Below are 12,919 nucleotides of genomic sequence, written 5' to 3' on the forward strand. Positions count from 1 at the left end.
TTATGATCGACTGTATCAATTGTAGCACTGAGATCTAACAAGACAAGTACAGATACAAGTCTATTATCTGAGGCCATGTTTTGAATGTTCTCATCCATCCAGTTCAGCATCGTACTCTGAGTAGCAACCTGTCAAAGGTGCGTAGTCTGAAGATGGATAACAAGGCATGGACTGAACCACTAATACAGGTGAGGGACAAACAAAAGCCAGTCTTCTTCTGCAGTAGCAACATGATTACCGTCTTTCTTTTCTTCTTTAACACCATCTACCAGGAAAAGATCTGCTAGTGGAGTTTCTGCTAGTGGAGTTTTAAACCCTGTCCAAATATTTGAAGAAACCAGACAATTAAAATTAAGATCTTATGAATCTCATGATTGCAACAGAATGTTTCTTCCAGTACTGTCTGCCGTTTTCTGTTTGTATCATCTGTTGCCTTGAATATCAACTGTCTTCTGGTGCATAATTGCCAAACATTGCTGTATCTGAATCTCCAACTTTATGTCGAAGATCTTGTTAAATGGGAGTATGGTGGTAAACACTTCCACTGCCGGGGAAAACGCAGCAGTCGACTGGTGAAGCAGAGCTCATCTTCCTGGATTGAATCTTGAGCTGTGCCTGGCCATTATATTTGGATTGTGTGTCTCTGAGCTATCACCTGTTGTCAGAATGGAAGAAGTCTCCCTGCCCCACGACCCCGGCTCCCCTCATCCTCGCTGGCACATGGTGAATCAACACAACCTGCAGCCTATGCGGGGAGTTCTGCTGAACCGCAGACCAGCCACCCACACCAGATTTGGCCTGATGAATCCTAGAAACATGACCTTCATTCTAGGGGATTTTTTTTTTCTCACCCTGATGATTGGAATTTCTCTGTGTAACTGAGATTTGGCTGGATGTTAGTGGGGTAAGTAGGCTCAGTTTCCCTGAACTTTTACCGGACATCTGGCTAAGGAGAAGGAGGAATAGCCATGGTCAATATAAGCCCCATTTACACCACCCTCTGAAAACTAATCCGTGCTGAGTTCGGAACAAGTTTGGATCAGTTAAACGAGATTGGTTCCTTATGACGGTTTACACATCACAGTCCTAGTGAAATTCTAGGGAGCTACTGCTTTCTAAAGGGAAACAAGCAAATCAACATGGCGGTGCCCATAACATTCAGGAAGTTTGGCTACAATTGTGATATTTCATTGATTGTGGAGAGTCAGGCTAAGAAGACAGCCTTTGAAGAATTTACTTGACAAAGTCGGCTTTTGGGAAGTGGATACGAAAAACGATAGTCTAATCAGGGCTTACTGACACAAGAAACAACAACACACATTGAGGTCATCACACTGCTAAGCAGCATCATCCCTGGAGATCTTGCGGCATGGTAGGGAAGCTAGTATTTTCATGAATATCTGAAATTTCATGATTACTGAGGCTGACTGTAAGGAGATGCCTTGGTCTGCTCATGTGTTGTTTGTTATCTGAGAACCGAGCCAGAACTGAACCACACCCTAATGATGAACTAGTACTAGTTTAGCGCGGTTCGGTTGTGTCTGGCACGGTCCGGTTCAGTTTTGCGTGCCATTTACACTCAAGAGTTATCTCGGGTGCTGAGGTGGTAGTTCGCCCAGGTTGCCAATTGGGCTTTCACCGCCACTGATTAATTTCCTGCTGGCAACATTATCAGACGACTGTAAAGAATGCTAAAGGGAACATCTGTCTAATATAATTCTGTCACATACCGCATGTTTTGTTTTAAAAAAATGGGATCATATTGCTTTGACTGTGTGATTTTCACATTTACCCATGATTGAGCTGGTTTGTCTTTTATCTGTGATATTTTATTTATTTTTCTGTACAGCATTTTGGGCAGCTGTGGTTGTTTTGTACAAATGCAGTTTTAAACACAAAGAGTGATTTTGAACTGTGAGGGTCAAGACCTCTTCTCTGGCTTCTATGACCAGATCAGACTTTGGAAATCAAGCAGACCTAAATAATTGTGTCCAACTTCAGGCCTCGAGATCTATGACCGAGCAGCTTTTAGGTATGTTCCACTAATCTCTATTCATTGGATTGTTGCTGATTGCTCGTTTGAAGTATGGTGTTTAAATGGAGCCCCCGGCCGCCATATTGGTACTCCCTAGTTAGACCGGTCGTAATGTAAACAATATGTGCGCTACAGCATCGAAAAAAGATGATGTTCTCATTTTCAGAGGGACTTAAGACTTTTGGAATAAAGATGAATTCATCAATTTGACACACACTTCCTGTTTCATAGCATCGGTAGATTACTTTAACTTCTGATACAAAAAATAGACACATCATATTGCATTAGTCTGCATCATTATGAAGTCAATTAAGTATCTAAATGATGTAATATAACATAATATAAAAATCCAACATAATAAAATAAATTTGTTAATGAAGCACAATAATACAGATGTGCCAAAAGTGCTAAATTGATGATGTACATGTAATATACATGTATTTATTATGTCTGTTAATGCTGTAGTATTTTTATTTGCAAATTGTGCATGCATGATATATATGCGTGGGGGTGAAATGTTTGAGTGGTTTTTCCCCTCAAACTAATATGCAGTATATTTCAGCACATAACTTTTTTAATTGAGAAATACAACAAACACTACAAAAATGACAGCAGCATCCACTTAATAAGGAATTAATACATTTACATTAACAGTTAATTTACTTTCTATTTACTGTACCTTCTATTTTCTAACATTAGACACAATGTCAATGGCTAAATCAGTCAATCTCTTCGAGTCAGTCCGAAATAGCCAGATTAATGTTACGCTACATACTATACTATACTACAGGATACATCAGCGTTTATATGGATTTTCTTGGTTAGCACATTACCTTTTTTGCGAAACGACTACCTACAGCCGGTAAAATGCTTTTTTACTACATATCTCCATGGGAGTGGGGAGTACAAGCATGGAAGACAGTGACTTCACTTTTTTTCTGGCAATCAGCAATTCAGTGAATAAATAGAGATAAGTGGTATGTCCCTGCTCCAACACAGCTGGTTGGAATGGCTTGATTATCCCATCAGGTTTGGTAGAGGCCTTGTACTGATTCAGGTTTGTTGGAGCAGAGATGATCCTAAACGTGGTAGGGTGGTAGTTCTCAAAGGCTGGAGTTGGAGACCACTGGTTAAGAGCTGTCATCACCTTTACTCAGAACCATCTTTTCATGGAGCAATCAGCTCTCCTGAGGTTCATGTCATTAATCACTGGAAAGATTCCTCTTTGGTTCTCCTGCCTCAGAACTGAGCCCTTTGGGAGGTAGCTGAACAGCAGAGCGGTCCTAATACTCTACTCCTCACCCTTTCAGCTATTCGTTGCCTATGGCAACCGGCTAGCCAATCAGGTGTGGGCTCCAGCTGTGCCAGCAGCAGAACAGTTGCATCCAGAGTCAACAGAGAAAGAGAGGTCAACTTTCATTCAGAACAAGTACAACAGGGGGCGCTACAGACGAGTCCATGCTCTGACATCCAGCCACTACATGATGAACCAGGTGAGGCGGAGAACCTTTGGAGCTCCAGAGGTTACTAACGAGCAGTTATACCCTGGTTGATGAAGGCAGTAATGATGATGATGATGTTTCAGAGGCTGTGTCAGGTGGTGGTCACGGAAGACGTGGAGGAAACAATGTCTCTAATCTGCTCAGGAGCAAAGGTTTCTCTCTCTCTCTGAACTATGCTCATCAGACCCCCTCTCCCACCCAGTCCAGTCCTCACAGAATCATCTGACCTGTTTGCAGGTTTCCTCGTCAGACCCACAGAGACACTCCCCCATCCTTCTGGCTGAGAAAGCCAATCAGGCTCTGCAGATTGAGCTGCTGCGCCTCAACGAGTATACAGGTAACCCATCTCCTGAAGGTACAATCTCATTCTGGTCAAACAGGGGAACAGGTTCTCAATAGATCTAACATACATGTGTTCCTCCTTAGAGGTCCCGCCTCACCAGCCTCAGTCGGCCAATAAAAAGCTGGAGTCCAGCCCTTCAGGTGAGCATCTGACTTTGATTCCTTGTGCAAAACGAGTTGAAAGAAATTTGAGGCAAACCTCCATCTAAAGAAAGTGAGCCTTGGCAAAGACCAAGAGGAGCCTTCTGTCAAGAAACGAGACAGATGGACCCAGTATTCAAGGAGAGACAGTCAGTTGGAAAGTTCAAACGTTTATTAAATAAAACAAAACAAGCAGTCCCAGAGGTGATGCTGGAAGCCGATCCTGGTGAGGGATCCAGAACAGACAGGAACAGAAACAGGTGGCAGGATCCAGACTTCCAGGCATCCACAGGCTTCCAGGAGGGTTCAGAGTCTGACTGGGACCAGAAGCATGACCAGGTGGTCACGCACAGGAGCAAGCAGGATCAGGTACAGACAGGCAGGCACAGTGGAAGAGGGTAGCCGAGACAGGACGTAGGAACCGGAACTTGAAGCAGGACTTTGACCTGGTCTCCTCCCTGGAGCCAGGCTTACTGGATAAAAACTGAACCTCCCCCCATATTGAGCCAAAAACCCAGAGGACTCTGCGGGGGAGGAACAGTGGACGATCAGGCGACGAGACAAACAAAAAAACCCTCTTTCCACTGGCTGCTAGGATCCAGGACTTGAACCATGAAATAAAAGTTACAGACAGGCTAACAGAAAGACACGTAATGATCTGGCACTGAATGCTCAGGCTGAACTGAATATAAACCAGAGGAAACAGGTGAGGGGAATAAATTATAATTGGGGCAGGGAGGGAAAAACGACATGTGAAAGGAATGACTAATTAAGGGAGAGCAAACAGGCCAGATCATGACACCTTCTAGTGTTTAGCTGGACAGGCTGACCAAACATGAGCTCCACCATGTTTGGTCAGTGGAAATGGGTCAGGAGGTCAGGGCTGTTTATGGGGCATTTATCAAAGGTTCGGGTTCTGGAATAATGAGGAGGGAGCTGGCTGACCCAAAACAGTTCATGAAAGATTTCCATGAAACATAAAGTTCAAAAAGGAAGGTAGACAGTAACTTCTGAACAAAACCAGAAATTATCTCTGGTCTCCCCCCAGTTTTAGAAATGGGTTCCTCTTTATTCTAAATATTGACCAGCCGTTTAGTCAGTTCATCCATCACAGCATGAACATGAAGATTATTTCAGTCACTCGTGGTGGAAACCCACAGACATTGTAGCTGAAGGACGTCCTTTTCTTTTCATCAAGCAAACCTTTGAAAGTTTAACATTCATGCTGGGCCTCCGCTTGGCGTCAGCTGAAAGCTCTACGTGTTTGTCTTCCTCTGTTAGGGATAGTCTCTAGACTGTCACTTATGTTCATGATGTGTGTGTTACTGTGTTACTGTTGCAGATGAGGAGGATGAGGAGCTTCACGGTAAACTGGAGGAAGATCGTTTTTTCTTCTCAGTAGAAAACGATTCTGCAGTCTGTGACGTCCTCGACCTGCGAGAAGTTCTGTCTGTTTTCCTCAAAGACGGGTAAATCTAAACTCTTCTGAATTCATTGGGCTCAGTTAGATTACAAAACAGTCGGCAGATTTAATTGAACAACAAGAACAACAGAGGGATGAGTTGTTTGACCAACTGAATCATCATAAACAAATGTACCATCAGCTAAGTTCTTCAGCCAAATGGACACATTAAGAAGAAAACTAAATTTGTTTAAACCCTGCAACAGAATAGAGCTCAGATAAGCAACAGCGCATCACATTGTCGACCAAGCCCCTCATGGCTAACTGAATGTTTTTGCTACAAAATGCACTGGAGCATCAGTGTGTTACTTTTTAACCTAACCCACTGCTGCCATGCATTTCAGGAAGTAGGTACTTGCTGATGTTGGTGTCCAAAAAAGGAGAGATTTGCAAAAGGCAATGAGGGATAAACCGAGATTTATTCAACATGAAGAATTGAATATGCTGAGCAAACTGTGCAAACTTAAGGCCACCAATTACACTTAATGATCAGCAGATGACACAGACTAGAAAGGTTTTTTATAAATAACTCCTGGACTTCAAATCAAACTAGAAACAGAAGTCTGAACATCGTTTACCTCAGCCTAAAAATCTGAGCCACATGTTTAACAGAGTTCAGGCTGATGAAGAACAGGAAGCAGAATTTGGATTCAGTGATGCTGCATCAACAAGAAATTGGTTCCTAATCTCTAAAGACAAAATAGACACTGAAATCCATTATAAGAGCCCTCTGGTGGACGCTAACATTCACTGCAGGCTGACACAGCTTTGTCAGATATTACCAGTGATAAATAAACAATGCATTAGATTTTTCAGTTTCAGCCTTTTGAATTTTCCTTTTTTACCCAAACTCAAAATATTGACCTTCACTAGGTGGCGAAAGACCAGGAAATAGTTAGAGGACTTTAAACAAATAACGCTGAAAAGTTCCCTCAGCTCAACTCTGCTGGAGGTTTCATTCAATCCTCTAATAAGAGACTCTGTGTTTTTTAGGCCGGATCATCAGTTTGAGTTGGTGACATTAAATGATCATATAATCTGTGATGCTGACGACAGAGAGTCGCTCCAGAATCATCTGGTTCATATTCTGAAGGTACAGCAATTCATCAGTTGGTTGAATGATATAATCTCAGAACAGCCTTACAGTTATCCATCATGGCCTCCTTTTAATAACACCCCTGCGTTTTAGGTCATTCTACCAGGAGGTGTCTCATATGCTGAGGTGGGTGGGGCCTCCGCTGTCAGCAAAGTGTGCATAGCTGACATAGGAGGAACTTCCAATCAATCTGATGCCTGGTTGTTACTGTGGGAGGATGGGGTCAGCATCCACCCTGTAAAGAGAGATACACAAAAGGCCCTAAGCTTTGAACTGAGCATGCTCAATCACAAAGGTAAGCTTTGCTTTGTTGTATGTTGATTTAAAGCCAAGCAAACATAAATCTAAAGTCTGTTATTTGCCGCTATCACCCTGGTATCTCTCTTGGAATGAGAGATATCCTGACTGTCTTTTAATCTTGTCTCTCTGGTTTGACCCTTTCTTTTTGTGTTTAAGCCTGCATATCTCTGTTCAGCCCTGTCTTTAAGCCTGTCTCTCTGTTTAACCCTGTATTTCTATGTTTAAGCCTGTCTAACTGTGCTTAACCCTCTCTTTTTATTTAACAATGTTTCTCTGTATTAACCCTGCCTCCCTGTATTTAATCATGTTTCTGTGCAATAAACCCTTTCTCCCAGTGCTTAAGCCAGACTCTCTGTTTTAACTCTATCTTTATTAATTTAACCCTGTTACCCCTTTCTCGTTGTGTTTAAGTCTGTTCATCCCTTTTAACCCTGTTTAACTGTGTTTAACCCTGTTTAACAGTGTTTAACCCTGTCCCTCTCTGTTTAAATCTAACTGTGTTTAACCCTTTCTCTGTGCTTAAATCTGTCTAACTGTTTAACATTATCCCTCTGTGATTAGCCATTTGTTTGTTTTAACCCTTTCTCTCTGTTTAAGCCTCTCTTTTAACCCTGTCTTTAAGCGTGTCACTCTGTGTTTAACCCTGTCTTTCTATGTGTAAGCCTGTCTAAAACCTAAAACCGAGCCATTTCTGTGTTTAACCCTGTCTCCCTATATTTGAAACTTTCTCTGTTTAACCCTTTCTCTCTGTTTAAGCCTCTCTTTTAACCCTGTCTTTAAGTGTGTCACACTGTGTTTAACCCTGTCTTTCTATGTGTAAGCCTGTCTAAAACCTAAAACCGAGCCATTTTTGTGTTTAACCCTGTCTCCCTATATTTTAAACTTTCTCTGTTTAATCCTTTCTCTCAGTGCTTAAGTCTGTCTCTCTTTTTTTAACCGTTTCTCTGTTTAACCCTTTCCCTCTGTGTTTAACCCTGTCTTTAAGCCTGTCTAACTGTTTAAGCCTCTCTAACTTTGTTTAATCATGTCCTTCTGTGTTTAATCCTGTCCCCCCATGTTTAACTGTCTCTCTGTATTTAACCCTGTCCTACTGTGTTTAATCCGGTCTCTCTGTTTAACCCTGTTTAACTTCTTGTAATCCTGTCTCTATATTAAACTCAGTTTTCTTGTTTTCCCATGTCTTGCTGTGTTAAAAGCTGTTTCTCTGTTTTAAGATATTGCTAAGTCCAAACTGATGGCAACATGGAGCGGGGACCCCCCTAATTATATATATTGTATAAAATTGTGTTATATCAAACTGGTCCTATAGCCACGGAGTCGTGTATGGATTATAGATACATGTAACGATTGTATTTCCGCCCTGGGATTATTAAAGTATGTCTGATTTTGATTCCTCGTTGAGGGGACAGGTGTTGTGAATGAAACGGTGCCCAGCTTGAAGGAGCTCCTGTGTGTCGCTGAATGTGTGCATTGATGACTGAAAAACATCTTCTGCCTCCATTTATTTGTTTACATCAGTGTGTTGAATTCATGTTAATGTGTATTTAAACACATTTCAATTAATGGAAAAAATTGCAGGAGGGAATATAAAAAAAAGTCTAATCAACCATAATGTTCATGACCCCTATGCAGTACTTCAGTGGACCCCCTAGGTGTCGCGGACCCCCTGTTGAAGACCTCAGCTGTAGAGTTATACTAATAATCCCCTTTTAATCAGGTGTGTTAAACAGAGATGCCTCTAAAAGTAAGATGAAACTGAAAGAACCCCCCACATTCAAAATGTTATAGGAACATATAAAATCAGATCATTCTTGTGTCTGTGAGTATTTTAACTGGTTCAGACTCATCTGAGAATCTACAGAAACCTTCCAGCAACTTCACTAAATATTTTCTTTAAGTTATCTATATTGTATCAGTTTGATCTCATCTGCTGCTAGATCTCAAAAACATGGTAAATAACTGTTGTTCTAGGAACTGGAAGTAGCATAATTCTCTTATCTGCATACCAATCCATGAACTATGTGCTGCTCAAACTTCTCTTGTTACATGGAGAATGTTACTCTGCTAAATCTGCAAATAACAGCAGACATTTAATCTTCCACAGAAAAATAAACCTTTTTGGACTTAATGAGTCACTGTAGCAGAACCTGCAGGAATAGAGGTGTGATCTAATTTAGGGGCTGTATCCACCAAAGGACCCAATCTATGCAGACCAGGTCCTGTGAAAACCACTAAACCCCAAAGAGTTCACTGAGTCCTTTCTGTCCAACAGGAGCATCAATGTTAGACTCAGGGTTACTAATTATAGCTCACCTGTAAAAAGAACAATGGGAAAGCAAACAGCCCTAGGTCTGCTTTGGTCTGGACTAAATGATTTGACCAAAGGACTTTCCGGGTGTGTCCACTCCACACTGACAGCTCATTGAAGTTTAGTTGGCCTGAAGATCAAACATCTCACTTCTCATCATGTTTTCAGAGTAGAAAGAAGAAACAGTATTTAGATCAATAGTAGAAAGTCTGTTTCCTTTAATGAACATATTTCATCTCCTCTTTTAGGAACAGTTATACAGGATGACACCATCACCTTGGTAACGCAAGATAAGTGAGTATCTCGAACTAACTCCAGCTCTAAATTATTCCTACCCCCAGCAGATTGAAGTTTAAACTGAGGCTTTGGTTCCTGATGAGCCAAAGGAGGAGCAGTCTTCAGAATTTATTCACCTTCAATAATCAGTATTCAAAATCTGGACACTGTTTTTAGTCCATCTCAACATTCAGAGGTTAAACCAACAAACCTTCTTCAGCGGAGCAGGTTCCTTTGCGATTCTGATGGGTTAGATCTGGTGATGAGCTCCAGGTATCATTAGCTCCCCCGCACAGACTCTCCATCAGACTCGGGTCTGGATCTGGACTATTCCAGAACACCACTCTCTGTGGATGTCTTCTGTCAGTGATCAGTGAAGTCAGGGGTTAGTTCTTTAACAGGACTAGAGACATTTGTTTTCACTCTGAGGTTGAGTTTAGCTCATTTAGGCGCTAAACAGTTGATGGTATTTCTGATTGAATCCTCAGCAGGGAAAGCTTTTCTTTCATGTGTTCTGATTGTCTGAGCCCTCAACAGGTGATCAACAGGTAAAGCTCTTCTCTCTCTTCAGGTCCATATCCTTACGTTTTAAGGAGCAACATAGCTGTGAAACCTGGAACCAACACCTGCAGAAAGCTCTGGCCAATCAGGATTCAGCTCCTGAGAAACCAGGGAGAGCCAATCAGAGCCCAGCTCCTGGGGGTCTGTACTCTAACATTGATGCCGGGATTGGAGGCTCTGTGTCCCCGGCCATCGAGCGCTGCATCTCCCACATCACCACCTACGGTGAGTCGTTCAGTCTGTTTGATAGGTGACAGTTGTGGCAACGGTTCTGCTTGTTACAGACTTTCAACCAGAACCAGAACCTGGTACTGTTCTCCCAAAGAAAAACACCAAGTCAGCAGCAGCTTCTTAGTCCAATAGCTTCAGTACCAAAAAAGATGTGAGAGAATCAGGACCGGTTCTGTAAGGCAGGCTGTTTCCATGGAAAGCTGAGTGGGTGGAACCTCTGTTTCTGCATGCAGGTCTGCGGGTGGAGGGTCTGTACCGGCGCTGCGGTCTCGCAACCAGGGTCAAAGAACTGTTGAAGGTACTGGTGACATCACCAAACACTGCCCCACTGGAGGCAGATGAGCAGGGGGTTCTGGACGTTGGCTCCGCCCTAAAACAGTACATCCGAGACCATCAGAACCTGATCCCTGATGGAGAACGGCAGCAGTGGCTGCAGGCTGCAGGTACCGACTGAACTTTTCATAAAATGATTAAAACAAAGAAACTTTTAATTGTTTTGGGTTTGGAGGGAGTGACCTCATACTGGTTAAGAATTTATTGCACTCAGTTCTGATCCGTTTAGCGGTGCTGGTACGATCACCAGTCGGAATCAAACCATCTCTGTTCCTGGACCGCAGGTGGGTCCGATTTTACAACAGTGACTGGACATAGGAGAAAATTAGGAGATTCAAACAGAGGGTGCTGTACAGGTGACATACTGGACTGGCAGCTGAGATGACCAGAACCAAAGATGAGAAAGAGAAGTTCAGATTAAACTGACTGGGAAGAGGAGGGTAGCCATGGAAATCACAATAGCAGCCAACCAAACCATGCCAGAGGGTAGCAGCCAAAGGTCAGGGGCCAGAGGTAAGGTGTGGACCCGTCCAATTAAAGACACGTCTTAGTAGACCAAATCCTCCATGTTCTTGATCGGTTCAGTTATAGTCCAGAGTCTGGCTGAGAATATGAGAATGGAGTGATGATGAGGTCATCATGGAGGAGAAACCAGTGGAACCAGAGGCGGTTAAGAAAGAACTTCAGTAAATCTGCAGAACAACAGAAGAACCAAAGACCAGTAGCTGTGGGCTTCCTAATAGACAGGCCCGTTTACCTGCACAGCCGCCATGTCTCATGTCATGTCCAAGATATAATAACTGAACATGCTTTAAGGGGGAAACTACTGCGCAGGTGGTGTCAGAAGGGCCTGACCCACCAAGCCAGTTGTGATGACCCATCTCCAGCCCAGCTAACACCTGCTCTCTTTGTCCTTCTGTCTCTCAGTGATTTCAGATGAACGCAGCAGGTTCAAGGAATACAGACGGTTACTACGACAACTCCCAGCAGACAACAAAGCCACCCTCAACGTGCTGTTTGGACACTTTTACATGTAACGTCCCACACAATAATGTCACATGTTCAGCCACCACCTCCACCTGTTAATTAGCTCCTCCCACTCTGTCTCAGGGTCCAGGTGTTCTCTCAGGTCAACAAGATGTCGGCCCATAACCTGGCTGTGGTTCTGGCACCTTCCATGTTCCATGCCATGAACCAGGACATTATCGACTTGACCAGAGAATTCATCATCCACCACACTCTCCTTTTCCTGGTGAGTAGCTGCTGATCACACACCTGGAACACGTTTTTTCTGAGACTCACACTCTTACTGAAGGAGGAGCAGTTGTTCTGTGGCCGTGGATAGAACCTGAATCTAGGAAGCTTGTTCAGAATATGGCTAAAGTTATTAAACTTAGCATCAGATAACTTTTTAAAAATTCATGAAAATCCACAACATACCTTTAACATGCAGGCTGTAAAACGGTGACCTTCATGGTTCTGATCGGTTCTGTTTGTCTGCAGACTCCAGAAAGGAAGGATGAGGAGAAAGAAAAGGAGGATGAAGAGGAGCAGATCACCGTCCTCTGATGAATTTATTTCTGTGTTTTTATTTTCTAATGATATTTTACTGATCATCAGACTTTTTTTAAACTTCATCATGATTTGTTTACAGCTTATATTCGTCCTCTTGGTGTTGGCTCTGATCTATTCTAGAAATAATCCAACAATAAAGGCCTTCCTGGTGAAACCAACAGCGCCTTCTGCTGGTCTTTACTGATGTAATAACCATGAGCCGTAGAACAGGGGATCCGTTCTGCTTCGCTCTAAAAAGGAACCACTGAGCGGTGAAAGACCAGGAAGGGTCCTGACTCTCTAACACCACTGGACTTCAGACATGAGTTCAACCTGCTTCAGGATCAGAACCAGTTCCAGGCTGCACAGCTTCATGAACCGAGTTCAGAACCGGACCAGACCCAGGCCTCCCTCTGTTGCAGGAGGCTGTTTACCGTCCAGAAATTATCGGCCAGTTTGTTTTTTCATGGGTCAAGTTTAAACAGCAGAATCAGAAGGAAGGCAGTGTGGTGTGGAGTTTCAGAATCAATCAGCCCATAAATCAATGAAAATGTAAACATCTAGAAGAATCACATGAACTGAAAGGGTTTTGATTTTAAAGAATACATTTTATTGTTTTAGCAGGTTTATTTCTGCTCCTGTCTGTCAGCTCAGGGTGATAAAACAAGTTGCATGCTCTTTAAAGCAGTTCTACCACAGACCAGGTTGGGTTCTTCAGCAGGACAAGTTTTTTAGGAGCTGAAGAATTTTATAAACAGACAAACAATCCTTCCTGTGG

General features: G+C 42.8%; 1 protein-coding gene across 1 annotated transcript in view; it reads left to right on the forward strand.

The window, feature by feature from the left end:
• LOC107102287 (arf-GAP with Rho-GAP domain, ANK repeat and PH domain-containing protein 1-like) overlaps positions 1-12,311 on the forward strand; it is a 21,300-nt gene extending 8,989 nt beyond the window's left edge. The window contains exons 12-25 of the mRNA XM_015401530.1: positions 103-188; positions 3,346-3,528; positions 3,621-3,689; positions 3,775-3,874; positions 3,964-4,020; positions 5,363-5,489; positions 6,476-6,575; positions 6,672-6,873; positions 9,435-9,480; positions 10,034-10,248; positions 10,488-10,697; positions 11,515-11,620; positions 11,698-11,839; positions 12,091-12,311. Of these exons, the coding sequence (XP_015257016.1) occupies positions 103-188; positions 3,346-3,528; positions 3,621-3,689; positions 3,775-3,874; positions 3,964-4,020; positions 5,363-5,489; positions 6,476-6,575; positions 6,672-6,873; positions 9,435-9,480; positions 10,034-10,248; positions 10,488-10,697; positions 11,515-11,620; positions 11,698-11,839; positions 12,091-12,156 (1,709 nt within the window). The 3' untranslated portion in view covers positions 12,157-12,311. The remainder of the gene's footprint in view (positions 1-102; positions 189-3,345; positions 3,529-3,620; positions 3,690-3,774; positions 3,875-3,963; positions 4,021-5,362; positions 5,490-6,475; positions 6,576-6,671; positions 6,874-9,434; positions 9,481-10,033; positions 10,249-10,487; positions 10,698-11,514; positions 11,621-11,697; positions 11,840-12,090) is intronic.
• The last annotated feature ends 608 nt before the right edge of the window (positions 12,312-12,919 follow it).

Source organism: Cyprinodon variegatus, unplaced genomic scaffold (genome assembly GCF_000732505.1).
Source record: "Cyprinodon variegatus isolate N-32 unplaced genomic scaffold, C_variegatus-1.0 Scaffold1231, whole genome shotgun sequence".
NCBI lineage: Eukaryota > Metazoa > Chordata > Actinopteri > Cyprinodontiformes > Cyprinodontidae > Cyprinodon > Cyprinodon variegatus.